Source organism: Rattus norvegicus, chromosome 20 (genome assembly GCF_036323735.1).
Source record: "Rattus norvegicus strain BN/NHsdMcwi chromosome 20, GRCr8, whole genome shotgun sequence".
In the NCBI taxonomy this organism is placed as follows: domain Eukaryota; kingdom Metazoa; phylum Chordata; class Mammalia; order Rodentia; family Muridae; genus Rattus; species Rattus norvegicus.
Window position 1 is genome coordinate 2,615,788 of NC_086038.1, and position 13,303 is coordinate 2,629,090.

Here is a 13,303-nt window from a genome sequence, read left to right on the forward strand (position 1 = left end):
TGGATTTCACTGGAGAACACAAGATATGGAAGATGCCAGAGTCTCCAGGTTTTCCCAAGGAAAGCTGTCACGAGGTGTGCACCATCCTGAATAAGAGAAGTGTGGTGCAGCCAACAGAGCTGGCAGGAGTTAGGAACTCAAGAGAGCTTCGGCACCAGACATGGAGAAGCAGGTGGCAGTTTGGCCAGCTGGATTTTAGTCTGTGATCCAGCATTTCCTCACTTTGCCCCTTTTTCTTCCTTTTGAAACATAAATGTGCATCCTACACCATTGTATATTTGAACTATGTGACCTGCTTTTGATTTTCTTTATAGAGGGGATGCAGCTAAGAGGTTCCCTTGAGTCTCAGAAGACACTGTGAACTTTGAACTAACCATGCTGTTGAGACTGGTGGACTATGGGAACTTTCAAAGTTGGGCTCAATGTCATTTATACTATGACATAGGTACAATCCTATAGGGACAGGTCATAGAATATGGTAGTTCGTATGAAAATGGCCCCCATAGGCTCATATATGAATGCTTGGTCACTAGGAGGAGGCACTATCTACTTCCTTAAGAGGTGGGTCACTCGGGGTTGGGGATTTAGCTCAGTGGTAGAGCGCTTGCCTAGCAAGCGCAAGGCCCTGGGTTCGGTCCCCAGCTCCGGAAAAAAAAGAAAAGAAAAAAAAAAAGAGGTGGGTCACTCAGGATGGTCTTGGAACATTCCGAAGCCCAAGCCAGGCTCAGAGGCTCTCTTCCTGCTGCCCTGGGAACCAGTTGTAGAACTCCCCGCTACAGCTCCAACACCATGCCTGCATACATGACAGCTTGCTGCTCTCCATGAGGACCATGGACTAAACCTCTGAAACTATAATGAAGCCAGGAGTTAAATGATTTCTGTTGTCGTTGTTCTTGTTTTGTTTCTATTGTTGTTTTTATTGTGGCTACCATGGTCCTGGTGTCTCTTCACAGCAAGAGAACAATAATTAAGACACAAGCCGAACTTTAAATAATTACTGTAAACCCCTTTAGTGAAAAGCTGAGAAACTTGTATTTTCTTTTGTTGTATCAAAGTGTAAGGTTTTTTTTAAAATCTAAAACCTTACAAAAAGATCACTAAAAGTCCATCTGACTCACAGGATGCTGAAGTCACATTGTTTTAATATTTATCTATTTATTTTATCTATGAGTACACTGTTCTGTTTTCAGACACACCAGAAGAGGGCATCAGATCCCAATACAGTTGGTTGTGAGCCACCATGTGGTTGGTGGGAATGGAACTCAGGACCTCCGGAAGAACAGTCAGTGCTCTTAACTGCTGAGCCATCTCTCCAGCCCTTGAAGTAACATTGTATTTAGAGTGAATTTTCACAGATTTGTAGCTCTGCCCTTGATTTGTATGGGATTAATCCCATCCTCTTAGGTCCTCCTTTTCCCTGACAGAGAGAGGCTGGTGGTATGGTCATGTTTTGGGACTGCCTAAAAGGGCATATTGCACACATATTTTATCATTCTCTCTCTGTAATATTCTATCATTCTCTCTCATTCTCTCTTTCTCTCTCTCTGGTAGCTGACTCGGTAAATAAGCTGTCAAGAGCAGTCTCAAGAGAGACCTAGGTAAATAGAGACAGAGGAATCCTGGGGACAGGCAGCAGAAACCCCGAGTCCTTTCCAGAGGCCATTAAGAAGCCTTATCTCATGAGACCCCAGCTCTAAAGAAGCCTTGAGAAAACAGCAAGAAGAAAACAGGACCTGAGAGAGTTGCTGAGCCAAACTCACCCAAGCACTCCTGCTGTCACACACTGTGGGAAGACTTTGTTTGGAGTCTCCAGATGCTGGGCTTGGCTGCTTTGCTACAGTGCAGCAGATTCCTGAGAAGTGCAGTTCTCCAACAATCTCCCTTGGGAAGTCAGGGAACTCTGAGCTGAAGCTACAATGTTCAAAGACCAGGAATTATCCTGTCCGGCCTTTCTATCTTAGCAGTTTATTTCAATTTTAAGTTAAAGTCTTAGTCTCCAGGCAGTGAGGTCAGGGGTGGGGAAGGCTTGAGATGGCAGTTCCTGATCTCCCCAGTTTGACTTCTGCTCCTAACCTGTATCAGGTCCTTCCGCCCGGATACTGTTGACGGTGGCAGGTCTCGCCCCTCATTGGGTGACGCGATCTTGGGGAAGCAACCAGCCTGGGACGCGCGAACTGGTGGTAAAGTGCAGGCAGCCTGCAGAACTCAGTTGCGCCCCTGATCTCAGTTGGGGGGCGATGGTGTCCCGCCTGCTGCTCCTGACGCTTGCAGCCTCTTTGGTGGGCCAGAGCCGCGCGGTGAGTGCGGGGATCGGAGGGAAATGGCCTCTGCGGGGAGGGATGGGGAGCGCACTGTAGCAGCCGCCGCGTCCCCGGGTCGCGCACCAGACCCTGCGCCCCTGCTCCACTCCCGTCCGAAGCCCCGCCCCTGCTCCCCGCCGGACCCACGCACCAGCGCGGCTGGAGGAGTTCGGGGTCTAACCGCTCGCTGTCCCCAGGCTCACACTCGCTGCGGTATTTCACCACCGCCGTGTCCCGGCCCGACTTCGGGGAGCTCCGGTTCATTACCATCGGCTACGTGGACGACACGGAGTTCGTGGGCTTCGATAGCGACACGAAGAATCCGAGGATGGAGGCACGGGCGCGGTGGATGGAGCGGGAGGGGCCGGAGTATTGGGAGGAGCAGACCCAGATCGTCAGTGGCTAAGAGCAGATTTACGGAGTGAACCTGAGGACCCTGCTCCGCTACTACAACCAGAGCGAGGGCGGTGAGTGACCCCGGGTCTGAGGTCAGGACTCCTCCACCTCCCGACAAAGGGGCCGGAGGGGTCCGGAGGAACTCCTGAAAAGTGCAGGACCCCCTGGTACCCAACACGTGAGACCCACTTTCACTTTCAGTTGAGGGAATTCCTAGGGCCAGAAGCCAGATGGATCTGACTATAGCTTCCCGCAGGCTCTCACACAGTTCAGGAGGTGCGTGGCTGCGAGGTGGGGTCGGACTGGAGATTAGTCCGCGGGTACTGGCAGATCGCCTACGGTGGCCGCGATTACATCGCCCTGAACGAAGACCTGAAAACCCGGAAGGCCACGGACTCTGCAGCGCAGATCACCCGACGCAAGTGGGAACAGGCTGATTTTGCGAAGTATTACAAGAACTACGTGGAAAGGACCTGCGTGGGGTGGCTCGACAGATACTTGGAGAACGGAAAGGAGACGCTGCTGCGCACAGGTGCAGTGGCCTGTGGCAACTCCTCCCTCTGCCCTTAGGTTGGGGCTCGTCCTGAGGAAGAGGAAACCATCAGCTGGGTGATGCCCCTGTCTCTTTTAGTTTTTAGTTACTTATTTTTTTTTTAAGTGACCAAAAACAAATCACACACTGAAATTAACCACAAGAGCTGTACATCTCAGTGATGGTCTATCCAGTAGAGTAAACATTCTGAACCGCTGGAGATTCACTTTGAATTTTACGAATCCATTATCAAACATAAACCCAGCACCAACAGAGAGAGAGAGAGAGAGAGAGAGAGAGAGAGAGAGAGAGAGAGAGAGAGAGAGAGAGAGAGAAAGAAAGAGAGAGAGATTCACAACTGAGTTAGAACTAGAAAACAGTTGGCCCCTTATCCTGTTCCATGACTCTAGGTGATAACCTGCACTCAGTCTCTTCTCACCTCCCAGTGTTTACCTTTCTTGTTGACTTTTGGTCATGTTATACTCTACACAGATGTACACTTGTTTACGTAAATACATATGCTGTAGGCTATATCACACACAGGAGGAAAGACTGAGTAGTTTTCTTCCTGGGCTTGTGTGACCTTGGTTAATATTATCTGTGCTAAGTTCATCCATTTTCCTAGGTTGTTGGTGATTACATTGTTCAGAGCTGAACAGTATTCCATTTTATAGGCATACCAAACTTTCATTATTCTTTCCACTGTCAGTGCACACTGGGTTGGCCCCAGCTCTTTGCTCTAGAAACTGAAGCAGCAAAAACCACAGAGTGGTAATATATTTACAGTACGGTGTGAAATTCTATGGGTATATCCACAGGAATGAATTAGATGAGTCATGTGGTCTTTGTATTTCTAATTTGCTGAGGAATGGTTTCCACAATGGCTCTATTAAATCACAGCCCCCAACAGTGAATAGGATCTTCTCTGTCCACATCCTCTCCACCACTCGATGTCAGATTTATTGATGACAGACATTCTGACTGGGCTGACTGTTAATCTCAAATACTGGTTTCATTTTCCACACTTATTTTATTCTTTTACATGTAGGAGTGTTTTGCCTGCACGTTTACATGTGGACCAAGTGTGTGCACTGTGTCTATGGTCATTTCCCTCATCCATTTGCTGTTTGGAAATGATACTTCCTTGGTATTTAATTTCTTCAGTCCTTTATAAAGTGGAGGCTTTAGTCCCTTGTGTGCAGTGCAGCTGGTGCAGAGTTTCTCCTGCAGTGGCCTCTGTTCCCCCTGCTGATCCTGTCCTTTGCTATGTACAGAATTTATGACCATGCTGACACAGGACCTCATGAGCTCCTGTGCACTGCTGTTCTAGCTCAAGTCATTCCCCACTCCAATATAAAGGCTCCCCCACTAGGTTTTCTGTGGGAGGTTTAGTTGTTCAATTTTGAAACAAGGGTCTTTGTTCAATTTCAACATCATGTGTGTCAAAGCGAAAGGTGAGACTCTTAATTCATCCCAGAAAAACTGTCGAGAAATTATGTCTAGCGTGGGATCTGTTTTTCCCCCAAAATCTTATCTTGTATGCTTTAGGGAATAGTGGGGATGCATTGCTTTGACATTTGATGTCATCACTATCTCAAAGGAGATGCTGGAGAAGGACATCGTTGTCTAATTCTGACTTGAGACAGAACTCTGGCTGTTTTTTTCTGACTCAGTTTCCCATCCTCTCCCTGTCTGCACACGGGAGGAGGAAAGGTCTCTTGGGACTCTTCACCCTTTATCAGAATAGACTCTCAATTCTGCCAGGCTGTCTCTCAGGACAGCTCAGGGTGTGTCCCAGGAGGCAAGGAGGGAAGATCCTGAAATAACCAAGTCCCTTAAACTTGCATTTGCAGCCCTTGGGAGCCATGACCTTCCTCAGGGCCCGTTCTCAGTGCACACATGAGGTCTTTGGAGTTGACTCCAGTGAGGCTGAGTGTCTGGCCAACCCGATCAGGGATGAAGTCACTTTTCCTAGTGAGCACCTGAAGTCTCTTACCGTGGCCAGCTTAACCCAGATCTAGAATTTCCAAATGATAAGATTATCCAGAACACTGTGTCTAAGCTACCTAAGAGAGATTTTGACCTCTACCACACCTGATTCAGTCCATTCCCAGGAGAGTCTCATGGGCACTGCTCAAGGCACCAGAAGAAAGAAAAATGGCTGAACTTTCCAACTTTTCTCCTCAGATCCACCAAAAGCACATGTGACCCTTCACCCCAGACCTGAAGGTGATGTCACCCTGAGGTGCTGGGCTCTGGGCTTCTACCCTGCTGACATCACCCTGACCTGGCAGTTGAATGGGGAGGACCTGACCCAGGACATGGAGCTTGTGGAGACCAGGCCTTCAGGGGATGGAACCTTCCAGAAGTGGGCAGCTGTGGTGGTGCCTTCTGGGGAGGACCAGTATTATACATGCCGTGTGGAGCATGAGGGGCTGCCTGAGCCCCTCACCCTGAGATGGGGTAAGGAGGGTGTGGGAACGCTGGAACCTTCTCTAAACCCTGGAGAAGGTCAGGCCTAATGACTGGAGCCATGACCCTCTATTTCCCTTCCTCCCCTCTTATTCCCAGAGCCTCCCACGTCCATGACGAGCATCGTAGCCATTGTTGGTGCTGTCCTTGGAGCTATGGTCATCATAGGTTTCATCATTTGTGGTGTTAGGTGGATGAAAAGGCAAAAAGGTATGTAAGGGCTGCTACTTGGTTCTTTCACAAGGGTCCATTGTAAAGAAGAAGCAATATACATATACCATAAGCACAACACACATATACCATAAGCACCATACACATATACCATAAGCACAATACACATATATCATAAGCACAATACACATATACCATAAGCACAATACATATCATATACCATAAGCATCATACACATATACCATAAGCACAATACACATATACCATGAGCACAATACACATCATACACCATAAGCACAATACACATATACCATAAGTACAATACACATATGCCATAAGCACCATACACATATACCACAAGCACAATACAAATCATACACCAAAAGCACAATACACATATACCATAAGCACAACCGTGCCATCTCTGGATATGTCTGCTGACACCCATCAGACATTTAGTAAAGCACAAGGAAAATGAAGGAGAGAGGAATAACCCTGATGGTGGAGGTGATCTACACAAGAATCTCTGTGGTCAGAGGTCAGAGGTCAGAGGTCAGAGGGGAAGGACCCTGCACAGCCACAGATCACAGGCTGTCCTGGGTTCATTCCCTGCACAACTCCTTCCTCATGCCACCTGAACCTTCCCTGGTCTGCTGCTATTGTTCTGGAAATTTCCTGGGACCAGGACTTCCATGATCTCTCACAGCTTTTTTTCTTACAGGGGGAAACAGAGGCTAGGCTCCTGCTGCAGGTCAGTATGTGAGAGAAAATTGTGCCTGAGGTACTCAGGGTGGGAGCTGAGCTGAAGGTTCTTCCTCCACCCCGCATGTCAGTCTCCTGAGTGTGCCTTGGTATTTCTTCTCCTGCAGATGGGAACAGTTCCCAGACCTCTGACTTGTCTCTGGAGACTTGAAAAGGTGACACCTGGGGACATAGTATTAGGTCTGAGGCAAACAGGAGAGAACTGGGTTCCTGGGCCTCTCAGGTTGAGACCTTTGAATGAGAGGTGGGGCTTTGAGATGTTTTCATACTGACAGTGTTGACTCTTGTTCTCTATCTTGGGACAGCTGCCACGTGGGACCTGCACTGGCTGTCATCCCTTCCACAGTCAACCTTCCTGGTCCAACAGACACTGGGGTCATCTGCATCCTGTCAGCTCCAGGCTGTCCTGGGCTGCCTCTCCTCACCTCCACACTGAACATCTGAATCTGAATGTGAACTCCTTGACCTGTGCAGTTCACTGGTGGGGAAGTTAAGGGATTGAGCACAGTCAGAGCATTGTGAAGGAAATAAATAGCAGATGGAGAACCTTCCAGAATCTGTGTTTCCTGTGCGAGTGTCAGGTGGGACAGGAGTTCTCTATGGGATCTTGTGTGACAATGGGGTGGAGAGAGTCCTTTTGGGAAGCTATGAAAGTAAGACCTGGAGTTTCCTAGAGAATCCAAGATATGGGAGAAGCCAATCTTCATGATTTGAGCAGGAAAATCGCTAGCAGGTGTCAATCGGCCTGGACAGAGAAGTGTGTTGCATACAACACAGCTGACAGGACTTGGAGATCTGAAGAGAGCTTAGGCGTCAGACATGGGGATGTAGTTTACAGTTTGTCCAGCTGGAGTTTAGTCTGTGATCTAACACTGCCTCACTTTGCTGCTTTTCCTTCCTTCTGAAACAAAAATGTACCCCCTGGGCCATTGTGTGGTAGAAGTACAGCACGTGCACCTTGATTTTCTTTCTAAAAAGGTTGTATTAGGAGATTGTCTTGAGTCACAGAAGAGACTATGAATTCTGAACTTTTAAGGTGTTGGAGACTGACAGATTATGGGGACTTTCGAAGCTGAATTGAATGTGTTTGACATTATGATAGGCCTACATACTTTGGACCAGGTATGTTAGTTTGAATGAAAATGGCCCCCATTGGCCTATAGACTTGAAGGCTTGGTCATTAGGGAGTGGCACTATTTAAAGGGATTAGGAGGTGTGTCACTGGGGTGGTCTTAAAAGTTTCCAAATCCAGAGCTAGTCCCAGAGGCTCTCTTCCTGCTGCCTGAGGAACCAGATGTAGAGTCCCCAGCTCCATCTTCAAGACCTTGCCGGCTTCCATGCCAACATCCTCCCATGTGATTACAATGAGCAAAACCTCTGAAACTGCAGAGCAGCCCCATCGAATGCTTTCTTCTATAAGAATTGCCATTGTCCTCCTGTCTCTTCACAGTCACAGAACAATGACTAAGACAAATGTGACACTAAAACAACAAAAACAAAAACACTTTACCAGGTGGACAATTGGCTCATTGGTTAAACTGATAAGATCACTGACTGCTCTTCCAGAGGTCCTGAGTTGAATTCCCAGCAACTACATGGTGGCTCAAAACTATCTGTAATGGGATCTGATACACTCTTCTGTTGTGTCTGAAGAGAGCAACAGTGTACTCATATCCATAAAATAAATAAATCTTTTTTACAACTTATTCTAATGATACTTTTGAGAAAAGTTGACAAACTTGTATCATCTATTGTTGTATCAGATGTTACATGTTGTTGTTGTTTCTTTTTTTTAATTAAATCCGTAAGACAAGAAGATCTGCAAATATCCATTTGACTCACAGGATGCTGAAGTAACATTGTATTTAGAGTGGGTTGTAAAAGTATCTTTCATTGTCCTATTGTAATGGTTGCCTGGGAGACTTACTGCCTCAGTCAGGTAACTAGGCCTAGTCCTTGAAGGTTATAGCATCCAGATACTCTAATATAGGCCTAGAGAGTTTTCACCCTCTGAACTTTTCTTGGTTTTTTTGAACTCTGGATGGCTGGGTCTACTCAGCTGTTCTGGCTGAAACTCCACTCCCAGCTGATTTATTCAACCTGGCTTTGCTCTCAGCCTCTCAGTTGCTCTGCTTGGCCTCAACCCAACTCTGCCAATGTATTCTAATCTTCCGGCTCCTTCTGATTCTCTGTTCTTTCTGTTTTTACCTATGTCTGCATGTTCTCCTTGGACTGGACTATGTTCCTCCTGCACTGTCTGTCCCTACCCTCAGTAGCTCCCTTTCTTCTCTATTCTTCAGAGAATTGGGCACATCCTATATTCTCAAATCTTTCTCTGATGTGTCACCTTTCCTGCCACTCAATAGCACATCACGTTCAAACAGGAGGGCGTCCTTCTACAACCTCACTTTACCTTCATTCTTTGGAATTAAAGGTGTGTACCACAATACCAGAACCTAAGCTTTTCTTTAACTGAAATTAGCTCTGTATCAACTGGCGTTAAACTCTGAGATTTGCTTGCCTGTGTCTCTTGGTATTAAGGTCCTGTCTTTATTTCTGATGGATCTTACAGACCTAGAAGACTTTGGAGGTGATCTCCTGCCAGGGTATCAATGTTCCAGAGGTCGGGTGCGGGTCAGGTAGCTGTAGGTCTTGAAGATGGCATCAAAGGTGGCCTTGGCAAAGTAGTCCAGGATGGCAGCACAGCCCCTGCCTGAAGTGTAGCAGTCATCTATACCTGCCATCATCAGTGGCTTCGTGGGTACAGGAGCAGAGGAAATGCCAGTGCCTCTGTGGGCAGGGATGAGATGCACCAGCACAGAGCCACAGCAGCCTGTCACCATGCACAGGATAGTGTGGGTCTTCCCAATCTTGTTCCCCATAGCTTCTCCTCGCCAGGATGATTGAAAGCTTGACCAGGATGGTGACCCCTTGGATGGCAGAGGCAAGCTCCTTGGAGCACTTAATGCCAAGACCAACTTGGCCACTGTAGTCCCCAATAGCAACAAAAACCTTGAACCTGGTCAGCTGCCCACCCACAGTCTGCTTCTGCACTGGCATGATTTTCAGAACCTCATCCTTAGGGATGCACCCCTGAAAAAGTCAATAATCTCAGACTCCTTAATGGGTGGGGAGAACAGGTAGATCTTCTCCAAAGACTTGGTATTCATGTCCTTAACCAGGGGCCCAGATTGGAGAAGATCCATGCCTCTTCAGCTCTACCTCCAATGAGACCTGAAGCAACTGCCATGGTTGTCCCCTAACAGCCCTTAGAATCCTTTGCAGAAGCCACCACAGCCTCCTAATCCTGGGCCCCCAGGGACTCTGGGCCCTCCTGCTGTACCTGAGTCATCCCCCATTTGGTGTTTTCCCAACAAGAAGCACCAGGCAGTATCCTTAACTTCTTATCCAGGTATTCTCATTTTACGTGTCGGGGCAAACTTTTAGTCTGCAGGTCCAGTCAGGTGGGGAAGAGAGAAGGGCATTCCCAGTTTCCCCTGCTTCACTTTTGCTCCTAAACTGTGTAAGGTCCTTCAGCCAGGGCACTGCTGACAGATGGCAGTTCTCATTCCCATTTGGTTGTGTGATCCTGGGGAACCAAGCAGTGTCGACACGGTCATGGGTTATAAAGTCCACACAGCCCATGGGACTCAGATGTGCCTCTAACCCCAGTTGTGATTGATGGCTCCGTGCTGCTGCTCCTGCTGCTGGTGTCCTCCTTGGCCTTGACCAGGACTCCTACCAGAGAGTGTCAGGGAGAGAGGAAAATGGCATCTGCAGGAAAGTGGGGGTCAGGGGAGGGGACGACAAAAAGGGGAAGCATGAGGGAAGCTGCAACCCTGCATTGACCACAAGTTGCTTTGCCCCATATCCACTGCATCCCAGGCCCCTCCCCCACTCCCTTCCTGGGCAGTGCACCTGCCCAGGGTCACAGGAAGAACTGGGGGTTGGGAAGTTAGGGGAGGCGGGTCTCCCTGCTCACAGCCTCATGCTCTTGCTGGCTGAGGTCTTTCTCCACGACCATATCACAGCCCGGCCTCGGGGATCCCAATACAAGGAAATCTGCTACTCTACTCTTAAAAAAAAAATGGAGGAAAGAAAAACTGGGTGCCTGTGCTCTGGTGGGAATGGGATCCGCAAGCATACAGAAGCACCAGCAGGGGGCGCGGAGAGCTCGGAGTTTGTGAGTTCACCAAGAGCTGAGTTGGATGCAGCCCTGGAAAGCCACAACCACCCTGGCAGGGAGATATTTGATGAAGTCAGGGCTCTCCACAGAGCTCTGAGGTTGAACTGCAGAGAGACAAGCCTTGCCTCAAATTCTCTGCTTGCAGTTCTGTGCCTTCTCAATGCAGCCATCACCCAGGGTGCAGGCAGCAGAGATGCTACCAGATGCAGAGCTCAAAGTCTCAGGAACCCCGCTCTTCCTGACTCTTGGAGACTCATAGCTCAGCCTCCCAGGGTGCTTGGGCAGACACCACCTGCATCTGATGCCTAAACTGTCACCTTGTATTCCGGATGCAGGAGCTGTCAAGGCAGTTACACGAGGCCCTGAGAACCACACCTGCTGATGGGGCTTCAGCTTGGCCTACATCTTGCTGAGCCAGCACCTCATGGCCAGACAGGATCATGAACACTTAGCACTGCCTGCTGTACAAAAAAATTCAAAACAGTCACAAGTACAGTCTAGAGGATCTGAGGGTCTCCTAGTGCCTGGTTTGCATAAAACAGGGGACCCTTCTTACAGTTCCTTGGATTCAGTTTGCCACACAACATTGCCTGAGTGAGGATGCCTCACTCCTCAGGGGATGTCTAAATGCTCTCCTTAGCATTGCAAAGCAGTACTCTGAGGTCTGAGGTCCAGAGATTGCATAAGAATCTGTGCAGTGAGCCAGAGGCCAGAAAACTAAAGGAGGGAGTTGACTCCAGTTGTGGACATGGTCTTGAGGGAGAATCCCAGGCTGGCTGGCCTCAGACTGTCTGTGCTGATGGGGATCATGGGAAGGCCTGGAGAGTGACAGGGAGTCTTCTGAGTGCATTGGAGGCAACCAACAAATCCATCCAGGGAAAGGAGAACCAAAATGGGCAGCAGCTGAAGCCATCATCTGAGCTCCACTGGGGAGCCCAGAGGGGAAAAGAGACAGCCATGTTCACAGACTCAAGGACAAGAGGAAGCAGGAAGGCTGGAAAGGGAGGGCAACAGGCCATGTTGATAGGAAGGGAGTGTGTGTGTGAGTGTGTGTGAGTGTGTATGTTTGTCTGTGAGTGTGTGAATATGTTTGTGAATATGTGTGTTGGAATAACTGTGGGAGATTGTGTGTGACTGTATGTGTGTGAGTGTGTGTGTGTGTGTGTGAATGTGTGTGAGAGTGTGTGCGTGTGTGTGCGTGTTTGTGAGTGTGTGTGAACATTTCTGAGTGTGTATGAATATGTCTGTGAGTGTACATGTGAATGTGTGTGAATTTGTGTGAATACATGTTTGAGTGTGTATGTGAATGTTGTGTGTGTGAATGTGTGTTTGTGAGTGTGTGTGAATGTGAGTGTGTGTATGAGTTTGTTGTGTGTAAATGTGTTTGTGAATGTGTGTGTTCATCTGACTGTGTATGAGGTGTGTCTGTGCATGTTCCTGCATGTGCTTGTACGATTGTGCATGCACTTCTATAAGCAGAAGAAGTCTAAGACAGCTGTAGATGAATGGCTCTTAGTGTTAAGAGACCTCAGAGGGGAATATTGGGGTAGTTGGCTGTTCTGGGCAACTTAGAGATCAGGACAATGATGAAAACATCTTCCCATTTCTCAGAAGACAATACTGGCATGGGGTCCGCACAGTAACAGTGCTCCTGAGAGGTTGGAGAGAAGTCAGGCTAACAAGGGAAGAAGTTGCAGCAGGAAGGAAATAACAAGAAGCTGACAGGCTGCTGCTGGTGTGCAAGGCTGTTACTTCCCCAGTGCAGGGGGAACCTGTCAGAAGCCAGGTAGGACCCGCTGTGGGACTAGCACGAGGCTGTTTGGGCCATTTATGTATTTAGAACACAGATCCCTGAGCAGTCGGGCTTGGCAGTGTGAGCTAACCCTAACCCCAAGCCACTAGGGGTGGACAGAGACCCCTGGTCTGCGTGGGAAACTGTGTGGTGCTTGCAGGCCCAAGCCTCCTGCTTTAAAGACAACACTGCATTCCAGACCACCTGAGGGCCATCACAATGGAGTTGGCTGTGGAGGTGGGAAGGAGCAAAGCAACTGCCCTCACCCTGAAGGTTTCCACTCTGATTACAGTATGACCCCCAGGGCCAGGGTTCAGATCCAAGGAAGGAGTCAGGACAAAGTCCCAAGTTCTGAGGAGTGGCTCTCAGGGTCTGAGGGCTTAGCTGGGGCTTGGGTTGCTTTCACTTTTGCTCTTGCCTTCATTGTGTACATTGTCAAGTACACAGTACCTGAAACGGCCACTGGGAAGAGGTTCCTAGAAGACACGATAAAAGTAGCTGTGATTGCAAGTTACAAATCCCAGGATTTGTATCACTGCACTTGGATCCCCCTACGTGAGAATGGGGAGTCTTGTGCATTGCACTCTACTGCTGCTATGGCTTGCGGCCGCCCTGGCCGCAACCCATAACCGCGCAGGTGAGTCAAGGGTAAGAAGGGAGAAGGCCTCTGCCGGGACGGGCGGGGGCGGCAC

The 13,303-nt window shown here is 48.6% G+C and overlaps 1 protein-coding gene and 3 pseudogenes across 3 annotated transcripts in view; 2 read left to right on the forward strand and 2 right to left on the reverse strand.

The window, feature by feature from the left end:
• Window positions 1-1,141: 1,141 nt before the first annotated feature.
• RT1-CE15-ps1 (RT1 class I, locus CE15, pseudogene 1) lies at window positions 1,142-7,183 on the forward strand (annotated as a pseudogene).
• RT1-V1-ps1 (RT1 class I, locus V1, pseudogene 1) lies at window positions 2,497-5,917 on the reverse strand (annotated as a pseudogene).
• Window positions 9,150-9,878, reverse strand: Rps2-ps2 (ribosomal protein S2, pseudogene 2; annotated as a pseudogene).
• Window positions 11,647-13,303, forward strand: part of RT1-O1l1 (RT1 class Ib, locus O1 like 1) — a 37,462-nt gene continuing 35,805 nt past the window's right edge. For all 3 annotated transcript variants that reach the window (XM_039099257.2, XM_039099256.2, XM_039099255.2), the window contains exon 1: window positions 11,647-13,248. In XM_039099257.2, coding sequence (XP_038955185.1) covers window positions 13,173-13,248 — 76 coding nt within the window. In that variant the 5' untranslated portion in view covers window positions 11,647-13,172. The remainder of the gene's footprint in view (window positions 13,249-13,303) is intronic.